The sequence below is a fragment of the Crocuta crocuta genome, unplaced genomic scaffold (genome assembly GCF_008692635.1).
Source record: "Crocuta crocuta isolate KB4526 unplaced genomic scaffold, BGI_CrCroc_1.0 scaffold87, whole genome shotgun sequence".
Taxonomy (NCBI): Eukaryota; Metazoa; Chordata; class Mammalia; order Carnivora; family Hyaenidae; genus Crocuta; species Crocuta crocuta.
In genome coordinates, this window is record NW_027532166.1 from 473,192 (window position 1) to 495,860 (window position 22,669).

At 50.3% G+C, this 22,669-nt stretch overlaps 1 protein-coding gene and 1 long non-coding RNA gene across 4 annotated transcripts in view; one reads left to right on the forward strand and one right to left on the reverse strand.

The window, feature by feature from the left end:
* The window catches only part of FAM107A (family with sequence similarity 107 member A), a 53,554-nt gene extending 32,217 nt beyond the window's left edge, over positions 1–21,337 (forward strand). The window contains exons 1-4 of one of the 3 annotated variants that reach the window (XM_077776723.1): positions 7,711–7,876; positions 16,009–16,183; positions 18,038–18,194; positions 18,711–21,337. In XM_077776723.1, coding sequence (XP_077632849.1) covers positions 16,014–16,183; positions 18,038–18,194; positions 18,711–18,818 — 435 coding nt within the window. In that variant the 5' untranslated portion in view covers positions 7,711–7,876; positions 16,009–16,013 and the 3' untranslated portion in view covers positions 18,819–21,337. Of the gene's footprint in view, positions 1–7,710; positions 7,877–8,295; positions 8,411–16,008; positions 16,184–18,037; positions 18,195–18,710 lie in introns of those variants that run through there. The other 2 variants (XM_077776724.1, XM_077776722.1) reach the window with 2 other exon arrangements.
* LOC144241982 (uncharacterized) lies at positions 21,329–22,370 on the reverse strand. Its single transcript, XR_013338256.1, has 2 exons — positions 22,128–22,370; positions 21,329–21,583 (listed from the first exon to the last, which is right to left on the reverse strand). It is a non-coding gene; the product is annotated as an uncharacterized LOC144241982 (long non-coding RNA).
* Between the last annotated feature and the right edge of the window lie 299 nt (positions 22,371–22,669).

The following is a 22,669-nucleotide window of genomic DNA, read 5'->3' on the forward strand; positions in this document are numbered from 1 at the left end:
AGGCGTGCGCAAGGGCCCCGGGGAGCCCGCCGCGGGGCGGGGGGACGCGCAGAGGCAGAGCCGCCGGTGATGCCCAGCGGGGGGCAGGCTGGAGGGCGAGAAACCGGTTTTCCGCATATATGCGTGCAAAGAAACACAGGTAGGACACACACACGGTGGTTTTCAAGGAAAACCACCAGCGTTGGATGACAAGGTGTTTTTTTTTTCTTTCTACTGTTTGTTTACTTATTTGCAATACGCACATATTACTTTTCTACCCGGGATGATAAGAGATTTTTTTTTTTTATTTAGGAAAATGAAACAAACGTGGTATACGGTCACTATAAAAATAATGTGGAAAAAAACAGATGTAGAAAGAAGAAAAGCAATGCCTGCAGGGAGCGTTTGGAGCGTTTCCCTCCAGATCTGTGCTTGGAAAGAGGTTTAGGGAAGGTGAAAATCGGTCTCCAGCACGGTCCCTGCCAGTTGGGGGTATGTGAATAGAAAGTGTCAAGGGACTTGGGCTCAAGGGACAGCTAGGATCCGCCCCCACCCAGTAGTGGCTTCTGCCCCAGCACGAAGTCCGAAGTCCGTTCTGGGAGCCACTGCGCTTCCTACTCGGCCTGGCTCTGCCCCCGGGAGATCCCCACGCGGAGCTACCCTTGGGAACACTGAAACAACGGTTCTCTTAAGTTCAAAAGCAAGAACTGGCCCAGACTTCAGGAGTAGTGGCGCCTTCCTGGGGAGAGAGTCTTAAATCTGGCTGAGCTGGGGCAGGCAGAAAGGGAGGAGCTCTATAATTAGATGAATCTGATTTCAAATCAGAGCACTCCCCCTAAGTGCTCCCAGCCAGTTCCCCTCTTCTCACAAAGATGAGGAGGGGTTACCTAATCTGAAGACCACCCCATGTTCCCTCTAACCTGGAGCCGCAGCCATTAGCCTCATTCCAAAGGCAGAATTTTTCACCTGCAACCTATTCAGAATCACAGGCGTATCACAGTTATCTCAGGGGCCACATGCTTGCCCCTGAAGCCAGGGAGGGAGCGAGGCCTTGGACTAGGGCCTCATGAAGGGAGCATTTATTTTCTGCTAAACACTGCTGGCTCACTCCCTCTTAAATAAACCCTGTAAAGTCACTGCTAATTGTCATCCCCATTTAACAGATGAAGAGACTGAGCTTAAAGAGCTTAAGCAGCTTGCCCATGGTCCTGCTAAAAGAACTTTTCTGTCCCACTATGGGGTAGAAAACACATGGCCCATCTTAGGCCCATCTATGACAAAGTTTGCACACCTCCTGTCACTAGTAGTAATGATGGCAAATGATGTTGGTCACTTGTTATGGCCATTCTCTTTGTGAAATGCTATATATCTATCATCTCATCAACTTGATTCACTTATTCCTCCAACCAATATTTACTGACCAGTCTTACGCACTAGCTCTATGCAAGGCACAGGGATGTACTCATAAATACAACAGATATGTCCCTCCTCTCAGGGAGGTAAGTAGTATTAACTCCTATTTTAAACTTGAGGAAACTAAGGCTCAGAAGATAATATAACTTGTCTGAAGTCACACAGCCAATCACGGGTGGAGCTGAGATTCAAACCCAGGGCCATGTGCCTACAGAAGCACTAGTCGGGTTGTCTCATACAAGGAAAAGTAAGAAGAGTCAGAGTGAGGATCCAGCTGGGCCATTTAGTGAAGAGGCAAGAAGAACTCCCCTCCTTTAGATGTCCCCATGGACGGAATCATAGAGTCAAACCAACATGGTCACCATCTTCCTTTACAGTAGCCTCAAGTCATGCACCAAGTAATATAACACTTTTAGAGATTTTTTTCATCACAAATTATCTTAAAATAATTTTTTAATCTTAAAGTAATACATGTTCACCATGAAGATCTTGGGAAATTGAGAATAAAGAAGGGGAAGGCTTATCCACAATCCCACTAACCATAAGCAGCTACTGGTAACATTTGGGGATATCTCTATCTAGTCTTTGCTGTGCATAGTGTGTTTGTGGTTGTATTTGTCTTACATTGTTTTATATCACTGAAGTCGTACCAACTCTAGTCTTTTTTAAATTTTTTTTAATGTTTTCTTTATTTCTGAGAGAGAGAGAGAGAGAGAGAGAGGGAGGGACAGCGTGAACAGGGGAGGGTCAGAGAGAGAGGGAGATACAGAAGCTGAAACAGGCTCCAGTCTCTGACCTGGCAGTCAGCACAGAGCCCGACGCGGGGCTTGAACCCATGAATCGTGAGATCATGACCTGAGCCGAAGTCGGACCCCCAACCAACTGAGCCACCCAGGCGCCCCTCTCTTTTTTTATGGTTATTTATTTTTAGGGAGAAAGAGACAGAGTGGGGGGGGGGGGAGTGGGGCAGAGAGAGAGGAAGACACATAATCCAAAGCAGGCTCCAGGCTCTGAGCTGACAGTCAGCACAGAGCCTGACGCGGAACTCGAACTTACAAACTGTGAGATCATGACCTGGACCAAAGTTGGGCACTTAACCGACTGAGCCACCCAGGCACCCCTACCAACTCTAGTCTTTAATCCCACTTTTTTTCACGTGGATTAAAATCTTTTTGTTCTTATTAATTTTTAATGTCTATTTCTTTTGAGGGGAGGGAGGGGCATGGAGAGAGCAAATCCCAAGAATCCCAAGAGAGAGAGAATCCCATCGTGGGGCTCCATTTCACGAACCAAACTGTGAGATCAGGACCTGAGCCGAAATCAAGAGTGAGACACTTAACTGACTGAGCCACCCAAGCACCCAAAACCTTTTTGCTTTTATATGGATTATCAAAATAGCGCTTTGGAGCCCAGACTCTGTAACAGTCAGTGTGAAGGGCATCCCATGCCCTCCTTTATTCCTCACAAGAATGTCTGCCCCATATCAGAGATGAGGAAATGAGGAGTTGAAGGTCACCTAGCTGTCCAGCAGTGGAGCGAGGAATAGTATCTGATTGACACTAGAGTCCATGCTCTTAACCGCTGAGCTGGAAGAGGCCCCTTTGGGGAATCACTCATGCTTGGCCACACCTGGTAAGCTCTGCAGTGGTGTCATAAAGGTCCGCCTGAGGTTTGTTACCTACATCCTACCTGGAGTTCAGGTCAGGTTCCTGGCAGGGAGGGAGACATCTCTCTGCATCATGGCCAGAGGGAGGGACACCACTCTAGGTGCCTGTGGACATCAGCCACTGCAGCCTCCATCCCTGCCCACCAGGCAGGGTTGTGAAATAAAATACAGGGCACCCAGTTACATCTGAACCTCAGATACACAATGAATAGTATTTCAGTGTAAGTATAATCCAACTATTGTACAGATATGCTTATACTAAAACCTAATCCATTGCTTATCTGAAATTCAGATCTCACAGAGCATGCTGCATTTTTATTTGCTACATCTGGCAACCCCAAACCAGCAATCATGGAAGTTTGCTTGGCTTGATGAGCTATGGTCTGCCCAGGGACCTCTACACACACACACACACACACACACACACACACACACACACACTCCTCTCCCATCCCTAGATCTGCTGTCCCTCTGTTATCTGGCTACAAGTGAGTGAAAATGTCCTGGCCATGGGGGCACCCCAGGACCCCTCTGCAGCTAAGAGACCGGACTCACCATGCCTAACCGCAGCTGGGTGGAGAGCCAGCTTTCTGAAACAAAACTTAGTTCTTCCCCACTCCCTGATGCTTTCCTGTTTGCACACTTGAAATCCTTCCACTGGGTAAATTCTTCCTGGTTCAAGCTTGTTGTAAAGGCAACTCTCATTCCTTTTATAAACTCTCCAGAGATCCCATGACAAGTTTTCTGCCAATACAGTCTCTCCCCCCTCTGTGTCCTTTCAGCCGAGCGGATTGGGGATGGGAAGAGGTTGGATCCTAAGGTTGTTTTGTGGGTGGCTTCTCAGAGACCTCATTGAGGCTTTGAAAAGGGACCCTGGAGATTCAGACTGAATACAGGGCCGAGGAGGAAGTTTTGAGTTGCCATGGGAACTTCTTGTCTGATGTTTGTGCTCTCAGATAAGCTGCTCCGAGCGCCTGTGAGCTTGGAGAAAGGGGAGCTAAAATGAAAGGAAAGATGTTTTTGGAGGTTTCTTCTTCTTTTTTTTTAATGCAAGCGCAGCTGCAGCCGCAGCCTACTACCGATGCAGGAAAATTCCCCAGCTCCCACTCCTGTCTGCCTCTCCAGGTCTTCACCACCTCCCTTCCTTTTGGCTCCTCTAAGTTCCCAAGACACACTTCAAAGGGACAAGAAGGGAGTGTGGGAGGGGTGTGTTCAACCTCTGGGGTCCCCCTTCAGTTCTCATGGGGCTGAGCAAGAATTCTGATCTCCAGGCCCCTGGCGTTCCAGAGTCAGTCCTTTTGGGAGAATGGAAAGGGCTCCAGGAAAAACTCTACCAACCAAGGCAGGAAGCAGCAAGTGGGGCTGCATTCGGCCATTACCTGGAGAAAACTCCTAAAAGGCTCATCTTCCCAGGCCTCTGTTTTCCAATATGCACAATGGACCTGATTGAACCAGATGGGAACTATAACTGTAGTTGGTTGGAAAAGATTGCTCTTTCTCATATTTTTAATCTATATTGTTTTCTGATAACAAATGCAATGCCTGGTTTGGTTTTGTCTTTATTTTTTTAACTTCAGTTTTATTTATTTTGAGAGAGAGATAGAGGGCAAGAGAGAAGGAGCAGAGGAGCAGAGAGAGAGAGAGAGAATCCCAAGCAGGCTCTGTGCTGTCAGCACATCTGTCAAACCATAAGATCATGGTCAAACCTGAGCCAAAACAAAGAGTCAGACGCTTAACCAACTGAGCCCTAACCCTAACCCTAACCCATGCACCCCAAGTTAACCACAAATACTACAGAAATTTTGTGACTAAGAAGAAGGGACTGTAATTTTATGCTGTAGAATGGTGGCTCTCAAACTCCCAGATATAAACAAATCCCCTGAAGGGCATGTTAAAAATCCAGATTTCAGTGGGCCCCTCCCTCATAGGTTCTAATACAGCAATCCAGGAGCACGGCCCATTTTAATTCCATTTTAACACTCATTTAACAAATGATGGCTCGTAATGACATTGGAGATACGTTGATCTAGAACTGACCACTTTCAACAGTTCAGGATACATGCCTCCAGATTGGTCCTCTACTAAAAGGTACTATACTAACTTTTTTATCTTGGAAAAAAAGAGGGGAGAGGAAGAATCATACTATATGTGATTTTGCAGTTTGATTTTTCACCAAACATGTGGCAGACATCTTTTTAAGTCAATAAATAGACATGCTATTGACTGCATCCCGTTATGGAGTATAGCATCGTTACTGATGGGTGTAGCTTGGGTAAGAAATGGTAGCTGTTGATCTCATAAACAGCAACACACACACACACACACACACACACACACACACAGCAAGATGGTACTGCAACAAGCTCAGGAGTATCAATGTCTTCGGTATCTATGAGTCAACAATAGTTATTGAGCACCTTGGTACTGGGACAGGAATACTAAGGACAAGGTGAGGCCCCAGCCCTCAGCCTGGCAGCCTGGTGGCTGAGCCTGATGGGTTTTTACACAGGCTGGGTTGGGAGAAGAGCTTTACTGGAAGATGCATAAAAACCCCAAGTGCATGGGGAAAATGGCACCCATCCTTGGCCAATGCCTGCCCAGCCCTGCTTCGCTCTCCACGGCTCTGAGGCTGCCATCAGAATCTTCCAATAAAGGGAATACAAAGTGGAGGTGAAGGTCATTACTGGCACGGGGACTCTCAGAGCCTGCTCCTCTGGAGTAAGCTGGATGAGGGGATTCTGTCTTCTCCAAGGGGTAAGCAGAGGCTGCAGCCCCCCAGGACCCCTTCTGTCTCCCCATTGTCAGAGGGCACTGGGAATGGCTCAGATGAACCACTGTGGGCCCTGGGAAATGCCCAGAAGAGTCTTTTGCACAGCAGAACACCATGTGGCAGCAAAGAGTGGCCTGGCAAGAATTTAGTGGTAGTCTTTCAGCATCAGAATTTAGTGAGATTAAGCCACAGCAGGATGGGAAGCCGGGGGAGGCTGCATTCAAAGTACTTCAAGTGAAGCGGAATTTAGGAAGAAGGAACAAAAAGGAACACATGTTTCTAGAAAATTGTTTTACACCCAAGAATTCGTGACCCTCTAAGTTGAAGAGGCTCCAGGATGACTGACTTGCTCAAAGCTCCCAGGCCAGGCATGGCCTGCCCCCTGCCCCCCTCTGTTCAGCCCCAAGCCCCACCTCCCCCTCATGCCAACACTCCAGCCCCGAAGGCCTTCCTCCACCATATCAGACTCATTCCCACCCTGGGGCCTTTCCCCTGGCTCTTCTCACTCCCTGGAATGCTCTAGCGGGACTGGTCAGCATTGCTGACTCCTTCTCAGTACCCGGCCTCCCTAAAAGGTCACCTCCTCAGCGTCCACCCTTCCCCAGCCCAGCCCCTGCCTTTCATCTCACCCAGTGTTACTCTCAGCGTGGCATTCATTACAGGTCAAAGTTTCTTGTTTGTCTCCTTATTTTTTGTCTGGCTCCCCTCACCCGTGAATGCGGGTTACCTGAGCCCCAGGATATCATTCACACCATAGCTCCAGCACCTGGAACAGTGCCAGAAACACAGTAGGCACTCAATAAATGTCGGCTCATAGGCCGAAAAGGAGACAGGTTGTCTTCTGAATGCTCCTGTCCATGGTTGATGTACGTCCTGGGCCTTGTGGCCTTCCAGCCAACCAAGACCCTTCCCTGGGAGGTAAATGTGGGAAGACAGCCAAGTTCAACCGGCAGGTGCCAGCTTCCTCACTAGGAAACTAAGGACGCTGATAAACTAGAGCACATTTCCAAATGTTCCAGCGAACAGGAGAGTGTTTCCATTATCTACACGCACCAAGGGGCGGCCTTGAGCAACTGCACGTGTTGTAGCTGGGCAGAACATTCGCACGTTCACACACGGAGCCAAGATCTGTGGAGCACGGCTGGGGCCCTGCCCTCCGGCCACACAGGGCCCAGCCGTCTCGCAGGAGACGTCCCTTCCCGTCTGCTGAGCACTGACTGCATGGTTTCACTAACGTTATCTCACTACCTTATCTCCCAGCCACGAGGCGATTCTCCACATCTGACAGACACAGAAATAAATGAGGTTCACTGAGTGGCCTCCGACGGGGCCGGTGCCTGAGCCCAGCAGGGCTGGCAGAAGGGGCTGCTCGGCCCCGAGCTCATCAGTGGCCGTCATCCGCACACTCGCGACCGTGCACCGTACGTAGCCCTGTTGCTCGTCTCTGAGGTTCAGACGGAGCTCAGAGTACGGAGTGCATGAGTGTCTGGAGATTCTGACCCATCAGGGAATGGCCCAGAGCTGACCCAGTGCTGGTCTCCCCCCGCTTCACACCTCCGAGCCAGCGCTCCCCTGAAGAATCCAGGCACCGAAGCAGGAAGCTTGGCTCTCCCTCCCCAAGGCCAAGGGCTGGAATGCACTCTTGCTGACGCTCCCATGTGAAACAAGGGAAGTGCCTCTCTGAGAGCCGCCTAGCTCAGACAAAGCTTGGCATGTTCCTTACTCCCCAGCAATCTGACAAAATAGGTATTTATTTGTGCCTCTGCAGCGTGTGGCTTGGACACGGTGTTCTGCATTGTGGAAGTGGCCAGGCACCAAGTGAAATATCTGTTACTATAGTAACAGTTCCTTTTTATTGATACCAGAATAAACAGGAATGCAAAGCTGCCTCTCTCATTGCGTTGGCACATTGCAGCCGCCTGCCATCCCCAGGGGTTTAAGAACCGCCCTTCAGAGGCGGCCCTCGGCGCTAGCCTGGGACTTCCCAGTGGAGTGAGGGACCCGGTGACACTGCTCCCGAGTTCCCTTCGCGAAGACGCAACTGAGAAGTAAGACCATCTCTCTTCTGTTTCACTGGCTGTCGAGCTGGGTGTTGTGTGGGAGGAGGTGCAAGGGAAGGAGGGCTGTGGAGCAGAATGTCAGGGGAGCTGAGCCGGCTGAGCTCGGGTACTGGCCTGTGTCCCCCACCCAAGCCCGTTAGCACACGGCAGAGCGGTTTGAATCCTCCTCCTTACTGACCTACTGATTGACAAAAGGCCAGAGTGCTGCAGGGCACAGGTGAGAGAAGACGGGTCTTGGCATCAGACTGCCTGCCTTTCCGGTGAACTTGGCTTTAGCACTTTGCAAGAGGCAAGTCTGAGATTACTGGAAATCAGGGGCTACAGTGTGTCACCTCTCTTAGCTAGAAACTGGGGGCTACAGTGTATCGCTTTTCTTATGCTAGAAGTCAGGGGCTACAGTGTATCAGTTTTGGGAACTGCTTCCAAACCTGGCTGATTTCCCCTGCTGTGAGGCAGTCCGAGTACCCGAGTACCCGTGTCTCCAGTGGCTTGGATCCGGAGTGGCTCGTAGCTCCCCTGGTGGTAAGTACCTGCCGGGATCGTTCCCCTGAAGGCCTATTCCAAGCGGAATGGCTGGCGTCACACACTGACGGGCTAGGAATATCCGCTCTGCTGACACTGTTCCTTGTACAGCCCGCTGCACCAACCTTGCTAAGGACCGTCCACGTCCAACTCTAGACTCTGCTATGGAATTGACTCAAAACCCTGAACGCCCACCCACATCTTCTCCTCACAAACTAAGAGGTCTCAGTGGACCCGAGGCAAAATGTTTAGGACTTTTGAGCCATTCTCCCATGGGGTGGGGAGACTGCATCCGAATGGACAGCTAGCTCTGATTCTAGGCATTGGCCACAGGCTTCTGGTGGATCTGGAGGTGGCTCCCATGAGCACCGGTCTTTAGTTGCTGACTGGTGAAATATTGGGAGGGAAAAGAGCAAGAAGGGCTGGGAAATCCAGTGGCCAGCCTTGTCATTTTCACTGAATGCCTCTTTCTCCTTCGCCAGTGGTTATTTAAAAAGCCTTTCTTCTCCTCTGCTCTTCCACCTCTTGAAATGTTGAACCAAGAAGATCCCAGGTGTGTTCTGAACCCACAGCTTGAACGGTAATGAGGAACAAGAGTGCAGGGGGGAGGGCGGAGGAGTGAAGACTGACCAACACCCCAGGGAGGGAAGGCCACCCACTGGTCCCCTCCTAAACGAAGACCAGCCTCTGGGCAGACAGGCCTGTGCATTCTGGCACAAGCTCAAAGCTGCTAGGCCCGGGCTGGGCCTCCCCCAGTGAGTTTGTATTTCATTTGGGCTAGGAGTTCTCCAGTTAGTGGGCCTCCATTTTCTCATCTGTAAAATGGGCTCACACTGCCTCTTCTTTGGGTTTCTTGAGTATCCAGAAAGGGAAAAGGGATGTAAACCTGCTTTGTTAACTGAAAGACACTTTGCACCTGGACAAGACAATAGCATGAGAGAAAAGGCATTGAATTTGGAGTCTGGAGGTCCCACCTTTTCCATTTATTCTGTGTATCTTGAGACAAGTGGCTTGGCCTCTCTCAGCCTCATTTCTCTCATCTACGAAATGGGAATAATAGCACAGTCCCACTGGCTGCCTCCCAAGGCCATTATGAGGTCCCCAGAGATGCAGGTGAGTGAGCCGTCACCAAAAGTTTGCTGATCACAGGTCCCCTCAGGAAAGGAAAACCACGGTTTGGCTTCTGTGAGTATCGCTCTGCCAGACGTGGGCTAACCATGTCATGTACATTACATCATTTCACGCACGAGTAGGTATTGCCATTATCCCCACTGAACAGAGTCTCAGAGAGGTAAAGGCATTTGCCCAAGGTCACACAGCTAGTAAGGGGTACCATTGTGATTCAAGCCCAGTCTGTCTCCTCCAAAACATTCGCCTTAACCCTGCTGCTTTGGCTGATGTGTCATTTGTTATAACTGATGCCATCAAAGACAGAATACCCGAACCAGCAGGGCAGAGAGGCAGATGAAGGGGACGTGAAGGCCTTCAACAGCTTAGTGTGCTGCAAGTCTCAGGCTGAACTGGGAACTGAGCCTGCATCACCGCCACTTCCCTTCAATCTCTCCTCATTGCTCTTCCGTGGTCAGGGTGAGTGCCATTGTTTGGTTTCAAAGCCACCACCCTAACATTGGCCTGGCACGCCCCAGCCGCTGCTGAGCTCACTCTGGAAGTAGTGAGTGATCCCAGCTGAGCCTTGCCTCGCCTGGGGCTGGTGTCCGCAGGGGCCCTGGGCGGAGGTGGTGAGACCTCTTGGGTTATCAGCAGAGCTAGGGAAGAACAAGGGGGAAGCTCCCAATCTCTCCCCTGGCCCATTACCTATTAGATGAAGTCAGCCCCATAGTCTGCGGAGTAAGTGAGAATTACTTGCCCACCTTGTAGCCATGCAAGATGCTCAATTTAACTGTCACCTACCGGGTGCATCTTCCCCTGCCCAGCTCAGCCAGTCTTCATAGTATGGTGATTTTACAGAGGAGGAGTGTCCTCAAGTTTAATGACAAGGTCACACAGCTGCTAAGAACTATGACCTTAACCAGACCTACCCATGATACCCAGGTCAGTCAGCTGAAATCATTCCGGTCAAAGTGAACATTGATTTTTTTTTTCCACCCTATGGTTTACAAAGCTGGTTGATGATTGTAATCACTTTGGGAGCTTTTTATACTCCCAAAGGCCAAGCTGCCTCCCATGACAATTAAATCAGAATCCCTGGGGTGCAGCTCAGGCATTGGTATCTTTAAAACTTCCCCTAACGATGGTGCCTGGGAGGCTCAGTTGATTAAGCACCTGACTCTTGATTTTGGCTTCAGTCATAATCTCACCATTTGTGAGACTGAGCCCTGCATTGGGCTCTGCGCTGACAGCATGGAGCCTACTTGGATTCTCTCTCCCTCTCTCTTTCAAAATAAATAAACTTTGGGGCGCCTGGGTGGCTCAGTCAGCTAAGCATCCAACTTTGGCTCAGGTCATGATCTCACGATTCATGGGTTCGTAGGTTTGAGCCGGGCGTCAGGCTCTGTACTGACAGCTAGCTCAGAGCCTGGACCCTGTTTCAGATTCCATCTCTCTCTCTCTCTCTCTGACCCTCCCCTGCTCACTCTCTCTCTCTCTCTCTCTCAGAAATAAACAAACATTAAAAAAAGAATTTAAAAATAAATAAGTAAATAAACTTTATATATATATAACTTCCTCTGGTGATGCCCATATGCAGCCAGTGTTAAGAGCCACTGATTGAATCAGTGCAGGTTTTAAAGAGGATGCGAAAGCCCCATCAAAGACTAGGACTGGGATTTATTATTAGTAATCGTTGATAACAGCTAACGATGTGGAATTCCTGGGGCTCCATTCATAGTTTAATTTACAAGAGTGAGGCCCTAGAGTTGTGCAGTGCACAACCTGCCTTGCTGTATTTGGCTGCCCAGATAAGCAGCACTTACTGAGTCCTCAACTCTGTGCTAGGCACTTGCCAAGCACCATGCATGTATCCCCTCATTTATTTGGCAACACTCTCAAGGAGAAGGGTGCTAAACAAGAGCAGTTGTTGCACCTTCTCAACTCTGCTGTTGTAGCAGAAAGCAGCCATACAGACAGTAAGTATCGAGTGGGCATGGCTGTATTCCAAAGCAGTTGAATTTGGTCCAAAGGCTTAGTTTGTGGACTCCTGCTGCAGAGGAGACATAAACTTGCCCGAGACTAAGAAGAGACAGAGCCAACATTCAAACCCAGGTCTGCAAGGCTTCAGTGTCCATACGCCTAAGCTTCATTCTGCGTGTGTCTGACAACCACTGAAAGATATCACTGGCCATTTAACTTTCCTCTCCATTAGCCTGTCCCTCTTCTCTGCCAGCTCTTCCTCTGGGCATTCATCTTTGTCTTTTCAGGGACTACCTAACACTCTACCCCATGGCCACTTTCCTGGGAGTCTCTGATCTCTCAGGACACCCCAGCTGCCTGAGAGACCTGGCCAGAGCAGCCCGGAGGCCCACCTGACCCCCAGGGCAGCCGGTATGTTCTTGGCCTGGCATCCGGGCTTTGTGGAGCAGCCTCTGCTGTTACAGAGGACACGGGGAACCTCTTTTAATGACACCAAAAGGCGGGCAGGCTGTCTCGGCAGCTCTCTAAGCTCTGGAGGCCCCACACATGTGTCCGCAGACCTCACACGTGTCATTTCTGGAGCCGGGCACACTAACTGGAAAGGCAATGGTTTTCCCAGCCTGCATTTCTGGTCTGAAGAACCAGGGTCCCCTGGAGGAACGACCACAGCACTCTAGCCTCAGAAAGACCCCATCCCCCACAGCTAAAGGCTGGTTTCGCTTTAAAAAAAAAAAAAGCCTGGAGCCAGAGCTGGTCACTGGTTGGACCCGTGTGCAGAACTGGCTGTAATAATATGCAGGGTCCCTCTTCTAAACAAGACTCAGCCTCAGCGGGACCTGCTTTTGTGGTGGGGCTTGGCCAGGGGCTGACTGATGACCTGTGGGGTGAAGAGTCTCAGCCTCGCCAATAAGATGTTTTTCCTTTGGAATTTAACAGGAGTGGAAGGCAGAGAATGCCTGTTGGAAGTGAAAGAAACCAAAGTCAGATAAAAATTTCCCAAAACCTGCTGACGGTTCCCCCCCCTCCACCACCAGCGAGAATGACCTTTTTAAGAATCGAATGAGACGCGATCTTTCCCTGAGCTGAACCCACCCGTCCACCCTCACACCGAACGCTCTCCCTGTCACTCACTCACACCACCCCAGACACACTATGCTTTTTTGTTCCCGGAACAGACCGAGCTTGTTCAAGGTACATGAGTCACACATGCTGCTCCCTCTGCCCCAAATGCCGCCCCCCCCCACCTCCTTCTCCTCAACCCTCAGATCTTAAATGTCACCTCCTCAGAGAGACCCTCCCTGTGCACCTGGCTGAAGATGGGTTTTCCCGTTAGTCTCTATCCCGGTCCCCTGCTTCCGTCAGTGGGATCCTGGCAATTTGCAATCATTTATTTCTATTGGTTTGTGTACGTGTGTCCTGTGTGCCTCCCTAATAGAATGTCCGCTCTGGGAGAGCAGGAGCCATGTTTGCTTAGTTCACCTCTGTGAGTCCAGTGTCTTCACCATACTTGGAATACTGGAGGAACTCAACACATATTGCAGAATGAATACTTTTATTGTGTCCTTTCTCTCGGCCCAGTCCTGTTATGTAGGAGCTCGTGGTTTTGTGTACTTACTTTGCCTCTGGCCACATTATTGAATCCTCTCATTAGTCCCAAATGCTTTTCTGTTTATCCACTTGGGAATTCCGGGTCAATGGTGATACCTTAAGCAGATTAATTCTGCCCTCTCCTTGCCTAAAGTTATACAACTCATTTGTTTTCTGCTTTATGGCTTTGGCAACAGACATTACGGTTAGTTACTTTAGAGACGGTGTGACTGATGAAAATGATGAGGCTCTGCAAGGTTTGGCACACAAAGGGCCGAGAGGCAGGGTGAATAGTCAGGGATGTGCAGCAGCTATTTAAGTGTCGTGTGATAACAGCCTATATAGGCTGAGAGCTGAGGACGCAGGAAGTAGAGAGTAGAGCTGAAAATCACTCAGATAAAGGATTAGTTGGACTTGGTAATGGGAATGGCAGCAGAAGGGGGAAAAATTCCCCAAATTGCAATCTGAATTGGGGCGTTCTAATGCATTGGCTCCCAGACAACTGAAGCTCCCAGACTGAGAAAATATCCACATTTTTAGGGGTGTCTGGCTGGCTCAGTCTGTACAGAATATGATTCTTGATCTTGGGGTTGTGAGCTCAAGCCCCATATTGGGCCACAGAGTTTACTTTTTAAAAAAAGGAAAACATTCACGTTTTTAAAAGATGAGAGAGTTGATACAGCCAGCTGTTTATTTTGTCAAGTACCCATTTTTTAACTAACTTTTCACTACCAAAACTTTCAAAAATCAAAGAGTTGGGAACGATATAACCTGAAAACTAATAGCCTTATGAAAAAGAGAGAAGAAAGGGAATTAATTAGAATTCTCATTTTAGAAACAGTTCTGAGAATATGAATTCAAGAAAAAACATTAGCAGATATGTTTTTATGCTCTGACACTTCATCTGGCTACTTCCAAAATATCTTGTAACAATTAACACTTTTTTCCAGTTTACACAGCACCTTAACGAACGTGGTCTCACCCAATCCTCCGAACAGCACCCTGCAATGGGTAATAATAGAAATGCCAAACACGTGTCTGGAGAGCCACCATTCGTAAAACATAATTTCCCCTTCGATGCCTATGTTCCCAGACACGTGGCCTTGCAATTCACTCCCTATCAAACCCCCTCCTCCTGTATTTTCCAACCGCACTGAGCTGTTACCTACTGCCAGGTGGGTAACATGCACAAACCACCATCCCTATCAAGTTCACTTGGAGAACTCCTGTTTATCCATAAAACCCCAGTCGCCAGAGAATGGCTGCCAGCCTCTTCCCAGGAGGGACGGCGGGAGAGAACCGAGGGTCTATCCATAGGCAACATGGTGGTCCCAGAGAGGGGACTGAGCCTGGTGTGTGGAGAGGGAACGCACTCCCCTTAGTTGCCACATGGAAACCACGTGACTTACAGCACTGGGTCCCCAGGACCAACCTCTCTGAGATTCAGTTTCCTCATCTGTACAACCTCAAAGGTTTAATTGTCAGTTACCAACACATATTTATTGAGTACCTAGTGTGTACCAGACCAGGCACTGTCAGGTCTTGGCATATAGTGGAGGCCTAACCTCAGAAAAGCAGCATTCATGAAGGGAGCTGAGCCACTGCCTCAACGTTCACCTTAGTTACTACAAGAAGCTGATGACCAGGCTGTGTCATCCTGTTGAGACCTTTTCTTTTATTTTAGGCTTTTAAAGTTTATTTATTTATTGTCGGGGGGGGGGGGGAGGCATGAGAGAGAACAAGCAGGGGAGGGATAGAGAGAGAAAGAGAGAGAGAGAACCCAAGAAGGCTCTGCCCTGTCAGCACAGAGCCCGATGTGAGGCTCGAACTCATGAACTGTGAGGTAATGACCTGAGCCAAAACCAAGAGTTGGTCGCTTAACCAACTGAGCCACCCAGGTGCCCCCTGTTGAAACTTTTTCTTAAGACGTTTTTGTCTGTCTCTGTCTCTCTCTGTCTCTCTGTCTCTCTGTCTCTCTCTCACACACACACACACACACACGCACGCACACACACACACACTTGCTTTGCTTGGCTTTGGGCATTTCAAGGATACAGTGAGCCTGTAGAGGAGGGAGCCCCTTTGCCTGGATTTCAAGTAAATTGACAAATTCCAAGCTGATGATGGAAGTGAGGCCATCGAGAACCCAGATATCTGCATTACACATGACAGCCTTTGCTGTCGCTAGAGCCCCAGACATCCTGGGGTTTGATCCTCTCCTCTGTGATCTGGAGAACGCAAACCGCTGGACGCTTCCAGAGTCTGGAACTAGGGGAACAGTGATAGCGGACACCAAGGGGCGATGTGTTCTTGTGATCACGCCCTTTATTGAAATTTAACAAATACATACTGCTCTTTTTAGATACCTTTTCCTTTTCTGATAACAGCTCACTGGAAAACAGAAACTCCTCGTTCTTTTTATAGGAGATTGTTTTCTCCAAAGTCTGGCTGAAAACATATGCATGTCTCAACCCATATTTTGTAACCCAGTATCGCTTTACTCCTACAGCCGCTTTACAAACATCATCTCCAATCCTTACAACAGCTCTGTGCCTGGGTTCCATTATTTCCATCTGACAAATGAGGGCACCAAGGCTCAGAAGGTCAGGGAGCCTGTCCAGGACTGTACAGTAGCACGTGCTGAAGTCCATCTAACATCGAAAACCTTGCCCTTCATTGAGAAGGACACTTGCGATGAGCACTGGGTGTTGGATGGAAGTCAATTTCACAATAAATTATATTAAGAAAGAAAAAGAAAAGAAAGGAAGGAAGTTCCGAAGGAAGGAAGGAAGGAAGGAAGGAAGGAAGGAAGGAAGGAAGGAAGGAAGGAAGGAAGAAACCTTTGCCCTTTAACTGTGCCCCACAGGGATGGGTGAGATTGTGGACCCAGTTCTGACCAACCCCCTTGCCTGTCTCTACAGCCTCAATGTACTCGGAGATCCAGAGGGAGCGGGCAGACATCGGGGGCCTGATGGCCCGGCCCGAGTACAGGGAGTGGAACCCAGAGCTCATCAAGCCCAAAAAGCTGCTGAACCCTGTGAAGGCGTCCCGGAGCCACCAGGAGCTGCACCGGGAGCTGCTCATGAACCACAGAAGGTGGGACAGAGCTCGGCTGCCTCAGCCTGGCAAGCATGTCCTCAAGCCCCATATGCTGGGGCTTGAGGAGGTGCCCCCTGTGGAAGGCACGGCTGATGCTCGGGCTGGGTCTCCTAGAGGCTGAGGAGGGTGGAGGGTACCCCACAGAGTCACTGCAGACACCGTGAAGTTCTAGTCCCCAGTGGCCCCCCAATGCTCTGCTTTCCCCCCCAGCTACCCACTGCATGCCTGCCCTCCACATTTATTGAACGCCTACTATGTGCCAGACGCTGTGCCCAGACGTGGGGTACAAGGGGGGACGGGGCCCAGTTCCCACCCTCATGGTGGGGATGGATGCATAACCAGCTGGTGTGATGGGGGCATGAATGGGCCGGGAACCTCAGAGGAGGCAGCTGGGAGTGGTCCAAGGTGACCTCACGGAGGAGAGGATGCCTCAGCTAAAGCCTGAAGGGCTGTAGGAGGCGGGAGTCTGCTAGTGGAAGGGCGTATGTTCCTAGCAAAGGGAAGAGCATGTGCAGATAGACAGGAAACACAAGTAGCTCAGGGGGTGTGGAGTAGATTTTGAGGTCGACCAGAGATGTGTTGACCTGGAAAGGGTCTCAAGCAGGAGCGTCACAATCACAGAGGGGGCATGAGTGGAGCAGGGAGGCCGGGGATGCAGTGAAAAAGACAGAATTGCAGACACAGCTCTGCAGGGCCGGGAGGGACTCCGTAATTGAAGGAATGTGAAGGCGGCCTGGGAAATACCTCCCAGCTCACCAGCACCAGGAGGAAGGCAGCAGCATCTCTACAGCTCCCTCTACCGGCCTGTTCTGGTATTGGCTCGGGCTATGATTTTCATCCTATTTACAGCTAGCTGTGTGCAAGACCTCATAGCAGGTATCATTTTGTATCCTCGGTGGATTCTTTTTTCCTGCTTAGTATATCATGTGCACTTCCTCCAAATGTTTTTTTAGAGTCATCCCTTTTAATGTCAAAAAACACCGCCACAATTCTTTTAAAAGCCTAAAGGTAAATCAAGGAAACGTTTGCAATATAAATACAAACAAAAAATTAATATATACATATCACTTATAAATCCATAAGGAAAAAATGAACAAAATATAGGTATAGTTAGTTCACAAAACAACTAATAACTGGAGAAACACAAATGAAAACCAGATATTATTTCTTGCCTACCAGATTCTCAAATACAAGAAGACTGGATGGTGACGGTGGGGAGAAATAGATGCTCTTGTACACTGATGAAGGAGTACAAATTGAATAACCTTTCCTAAGAGGCAGATGGAAATGTGTATCCAAAATCTTTTTAGGGGCGCCTGGGTGGCTCAGTCGGTTAAGCGTCCGACTTTGGCTCAGGTCATGATCTCACGGTTTGTGGGTTCGAGCCCCGCGGGCTCTGTGCTGACAGCCAGCTCAGAGCCTGGAGCCTGTTTCAGATTCTGTGTCTCCCTCTCTCTCTGACCCTCCCCTGCTCATGCTGCCTCTCTCTCTCAGAAATAAATAAAAACATTTAAAAAATTAAAAACAAAAAAACCAAACTCTTTTTAAAAAGTCTGACCAAGCAATTCCACCTCTAGAAACTTATCCTGAGAACATAACCAGAAGTAACATAAAACTTGGTCTCTGCAGTCAGACAGGCCTGGGTGCAAATCATCATTCTGCCCCTTGGGGGCTGGGACTTGGACAGGTGTCTTAAGTCCTAGGAGCCTCGTCTCCCATCTCTGTATAATGGGACAGGAATAGCTCTGTCTCCCGGGCGACCAGGAGGGTATAGGTTGGTGTCACTAGGGGCTGCAGCCCTGAGACTTGGGGGAGTTGAGGTATCCTGACAGCTCCCCTGCTCTGCACCAGGGGCCTGGGCGTGGACAGCAAGCCGGAGCTTCAGCGAGTCCTGGAGCACCGCAGACGGAACCAGCTCATCAAGAAGAAGAAGGAAGAGCTGGAAGCCAAGCGGCTGCAGTGCCCCTTTGAGCAGGAGCTGCTGAGACGGCAGCAGAGGCTGAACCAGGTGGGTGGGGAGCGCCCAGCCCCGACCCAAGTCTTCTGTAAGACTGTCTCCTGGCCCAGGGAGAAGGTCTGCATGTGGCCGCTGCTGGTGAGAGGGAGGAAATGAAGCAAAATGAGGGCTAAGCCAGCAGTCCACGGCTGGCCTGAGTCCTCACTCTGCCATGCACTTTGCTGTGTGACTTTGAGCCAGTGGCTTCCCTTCTCTGAACCTCAGTTTCCTGACCAGCCCAATCCAGTGCATGCAGATCCTGATTTCATTCTCACACCTGCCCGCCATCCAGGTGGCATTCCCAGTTTAGAGATGAGCAACCAAAGGCCCAGCTGAGGCAAACGATTTGCACTGGCTTCACGGGGAGAACGCAGTCTCATGCTCTGTTGCCCCAGCAACTAGGCTGGTGCCAGGACTGATCCCCGGCTCTGTTTCCCCAGAGAGGATCCTTGGCCAAAACACTGGTTTTGGGAACAGGAACTCCCCTAGCCCCACTCACTTCACACCTCTGCTGCTTCTCTCCCTCAGCTGGAAAAACCACCAGAAAAGGAAGAGGAACACCCCCCCGAATTTATCAAAGTCAGGGAAAACCTGCGGAGAATCACCACGCTGACCAGTGAAGAGAGGGCGCTGTAGGGCAGGCCGTTGAAGCTCCAGCCCACACAGCCCACCGCCGGCCCCCACACCCTCCTCCAGCCCTTCTGTATCTGGCAGCCCTGGGCCCCGGCCTGGGGACCTCTGTGATGTTCATGCTTGCTCTCGTAAAAATGCCCCAGAGGGCCTGGGCCCTCCTTCCCACCCACCAAAAGCTGGGGGGGCCCTAAGTTCCCAGGCTTTTCCTTCTGAGCACTCACCGCTTCTGCTCCCAAAGGAAGCTGCTTCCAGGAAAACTTTCCCAAGGCACTTCTCCCTGCAGGGGCTCCTGAGCTCTAGTGAGATCTTTCTGGCAGAATGGAATAAGGAGAGACAGGCACCTCTTTGGCCTGACCAGCCCTCCATTTTACCCGGGCCCCATGGGGCCCTGCTTCTCTGGGCAGCCCAGCTCCCAGGTCTCCGAGAACGTCCTTGACTGTGGTGTTACCTGCAGCCAGGTGTGGGGCAGCTAAGTAGAGCATCTCAGAACACCTGCCTTGAAAGCCAGCGGAGGGGAATATGGTTCAAGTGCAGCTGCCCTCGGTGATGAAGGGCAGGGTGGCCCACGAGGCGGCCGTGGGGCTCAGGTCATGCCAGGTTGCAAGACGACTAACCAGGTCGGCTTCTTAGAGTGTGCCAGCTTCCCACGCACCCACGCTCTTGCTGTCTCCTCTGCACAGCCTCCCTGCCTGGGCCTTGTAACCACATCTAACCAGGGCTACAGCCTTCCGGCTCCCAGAAGTCTAGAACAGTGCTTCTCAAACTTTATTGTGCCTATGAGTCACTGGGGACCTTGTTACAATATGGCTTCTGACTCTGTAGATCTGGGGTGGGGGCTGGGATTCTGCGGCTCTCAGGAGCTCCCCGCTGCTGGTCTGAGGACCACCCTGTGAGCAGCCAGGCTCGAGCAGCCAGGGGCTGGTATATATCGGAAACACCATCCCTGAAGCCATCCCGGCCCCCCAATTGCCATGAACCTTTGCCCTGGGGGTTCCCTACCCTGCCTGTGGAACCCCAAGGGCTCTCTATCACCCACCCCATTCCAGGGACCCCAAGCCTGGGAAGACATTTGCCTAGCAAATCGTGTCACTTGTAGAACTGTCGTCACTGGAGATGTATATAATTGCCAATCTGCATTTTCTTACCATGTTGTTTTGATGTAATTCTGGCCAAAAAAAAAGAAAAAAGAAAAAGATAGTTTCTGTTTTACCTTTTCCTGAAGCCTATGGAGAGCAGATATGCAGTGATTTCCAGTGGGCTTCTGGAAATACAAACAGTGAAGGCCCCACCGCTACCCTTAGAGACGGGCTCCTTTGAGCCCCCATTTCCAGCCTCTGCACCCCCTCTCTACTGGGTCTCTACCCTCGGGCCAGCTTCGGTGAACTCACCCGTTCTTCCTCAAAAATCCCTCCCCACACGAGACGAATGTTTTACCCTTTGCTTCTATCCCATTCTGAAGGATTCCGAGAATAAACCAGGCCTGCTTTCCCCGTGAAGAATAAAATCCCTGCCTCTGGCTTTGCAGACCCATCATTTAAGGTGTCAGGCCAGGGCTAAAAAAGCATTTCCTTTCACCCCCCCAAAACTGCCCGAAAAAGCTGCCGCGGAAATGCTATTTCATTCTCGGACCAAAAGTGGGACGTTCAGGCGGAAAGGGGTCATCCTGGTCTCACTCCTACCTGAGCAGTTTGAGGATGACCAGAGACGAGGCCCTCTTCCGGGACCGGGGCGGGTGTACAAATACAGCCGTGCACGTGCTGCCTGTGTGTGTGTGTGTGTGTGTGTGTGTGTGTGTGTGTATGCAAGCGGGGCTTTAAAAGGCTCTTGAATGTGTCTTAGCGAGAACGTGCTGACACTATTTTAGATGCCTGCCGGGTGAGAGCGATGCTGAAGCAAAATCTCCAAATAAAGACCCCCATTTCCTCCGAAGAAGCCTCCCCCAGCAGTCTGCGTGCCGTTCAGGCATATGAAGAGAAGACAGAGCGTCTAGGGTGGGGTAGGCCCTCCCGGAGAATGCTAGAATTCTCTCAGTGGTCCCCAGAGGTGCTGCACAGAGACGAAGCCCCAGAAGTCGAATGACCCCAGCACCGCGTCATCCCGTGGAGCCACGGCAGACACCCACGTACACTCCCCAGTGGTCAGTCCCAACCCCTTCCCTCTAGCGGCCTCCACTGTAGAGGTTGTAAATCCCCATTCCCACTGTTCCAGCCTCCTTTGCAGCTTGGGGTGACATGTGACCAGGTGAGCCAATGACATTTAAGAGGAAGTCTACAGGGGCTTCTGGGAAAGCTTCTGCTTCCCTGATAGAAGAGGCAGACATGGGTAACACCTCCCTGCCCCTCCATTCTTCCTGCCTTGATTGAGGATGTGATGCCTGGAGCCACGACAGCCATCTTGCGACAACGAGAGAAAGGTCAAGAGACTCCCGGAGACACTGACTCTATCACATTTGACCAAGCCAATGCTAGCAGCCATCCTCCTCCAGAATTCTTGTAAATAAAAAGAAAACTCGCTTTGTTTAAGCCGTTGTTGGTCAGTATCTGTTACTTGCAGCCAGAATATTCCTGACACAGAAGGCCAGCCCCGACGCCCAGCAGACTGTACTAAAAATCCAGATTCCTCTTTCCCACTAGAAACCAACTAGATTAGGAACTCCAGCAGCAATCCATGCCTGAGGTCTGTTTCTCTGTGTCTTCTCCACATAGCCCATGCACCATACGGGCATCATTAATCCACACATCATTCAGTAAGGACTTGCTGAGCCTGTTCTGTGCCAGGGGCACCGTGGGAAACAAAATGTTTGGATTATTGCAGTGGCCTCCTCCTTACTGGTCTCCCTGCTTCTGCCCTTCCCCCTACAGCCTCATCTCGAGAGAGCAACCAGAATGATTTCGTTAAAATCTAAGGCAGGTCTTGCCACGCCTCTGCACAGAGCCCTCTCTCTGCCCCCATTAGGGTCCTTCCTGCCTGTCCAGCTCCTCACGGCCTCTGATCTACTTCCCTCTGCCCTTCCCCTTCCTCCTGCAGCCCTTGGTCAGACTTGCCTCCGCATGCCACCACCAACCACCACAGTGCCTTTTCACCTCTGTTCTCCAGCCAAGAGTGTTCTTTCCTCAGAGAGCCATACGGTCTTCTCCCTCACTGTCTTCAGGTCTTGCCTTTTTTTTTTTTTTTTTTTTTTAATGCTCTTTCTCAATGAGGTCCTCCTTGGTCAACCCATTTGAATCTCAAAATTCCCTACACGCCCCCATCCCTTCCTTCCCTGCCTTCGTTTTCCTCCTCACCATTGTCCCCATCAAACACATATTTTACCTGTTTGTCTTGTATGTCTCCTAGCGATAATGTCAGCTCCGTGAGGGCAGAGATTTTTTTCTGTCTTGTTTACTGCTGAATCCCAAATGGCCACCCTTACTCCTCTTTCCCTGACAGAGGTGGCCCGGCCGGTGCCAATGTGGCAGAATGGCACATTCAAGAATGTGCCACAGACAAGAATCCGGCCCCATCCCACTTACGACTTCGAGAAAAAGCCATGACCAAATAGGGCATGGGGTGGGGCTCCTGGGTGGCTCAGTCGATTAAGCATCCAACTCCTGATTTCAGCTCAAGTCATGACCTCACAGTTCAGTTTGTGAGTTCAAGCCCTGTGTCAGGCTCTGCACTGATAGTGCAGAGCCTGCTTGAGATTCCCTCTCTCTCTCTGCCCCTCTCCTGCTCGTGCTTGTGCTCTCTCTCAAAATAAATAAACAATAAAAAGAAAACAGGGCGTGGGGCATAGGGCACAGAGTAGATGCTCAATAAATGCTTGTTGAATGAATGAATAAGTGAGAAACCCCTTCTCCTGCTGTGATACAGAC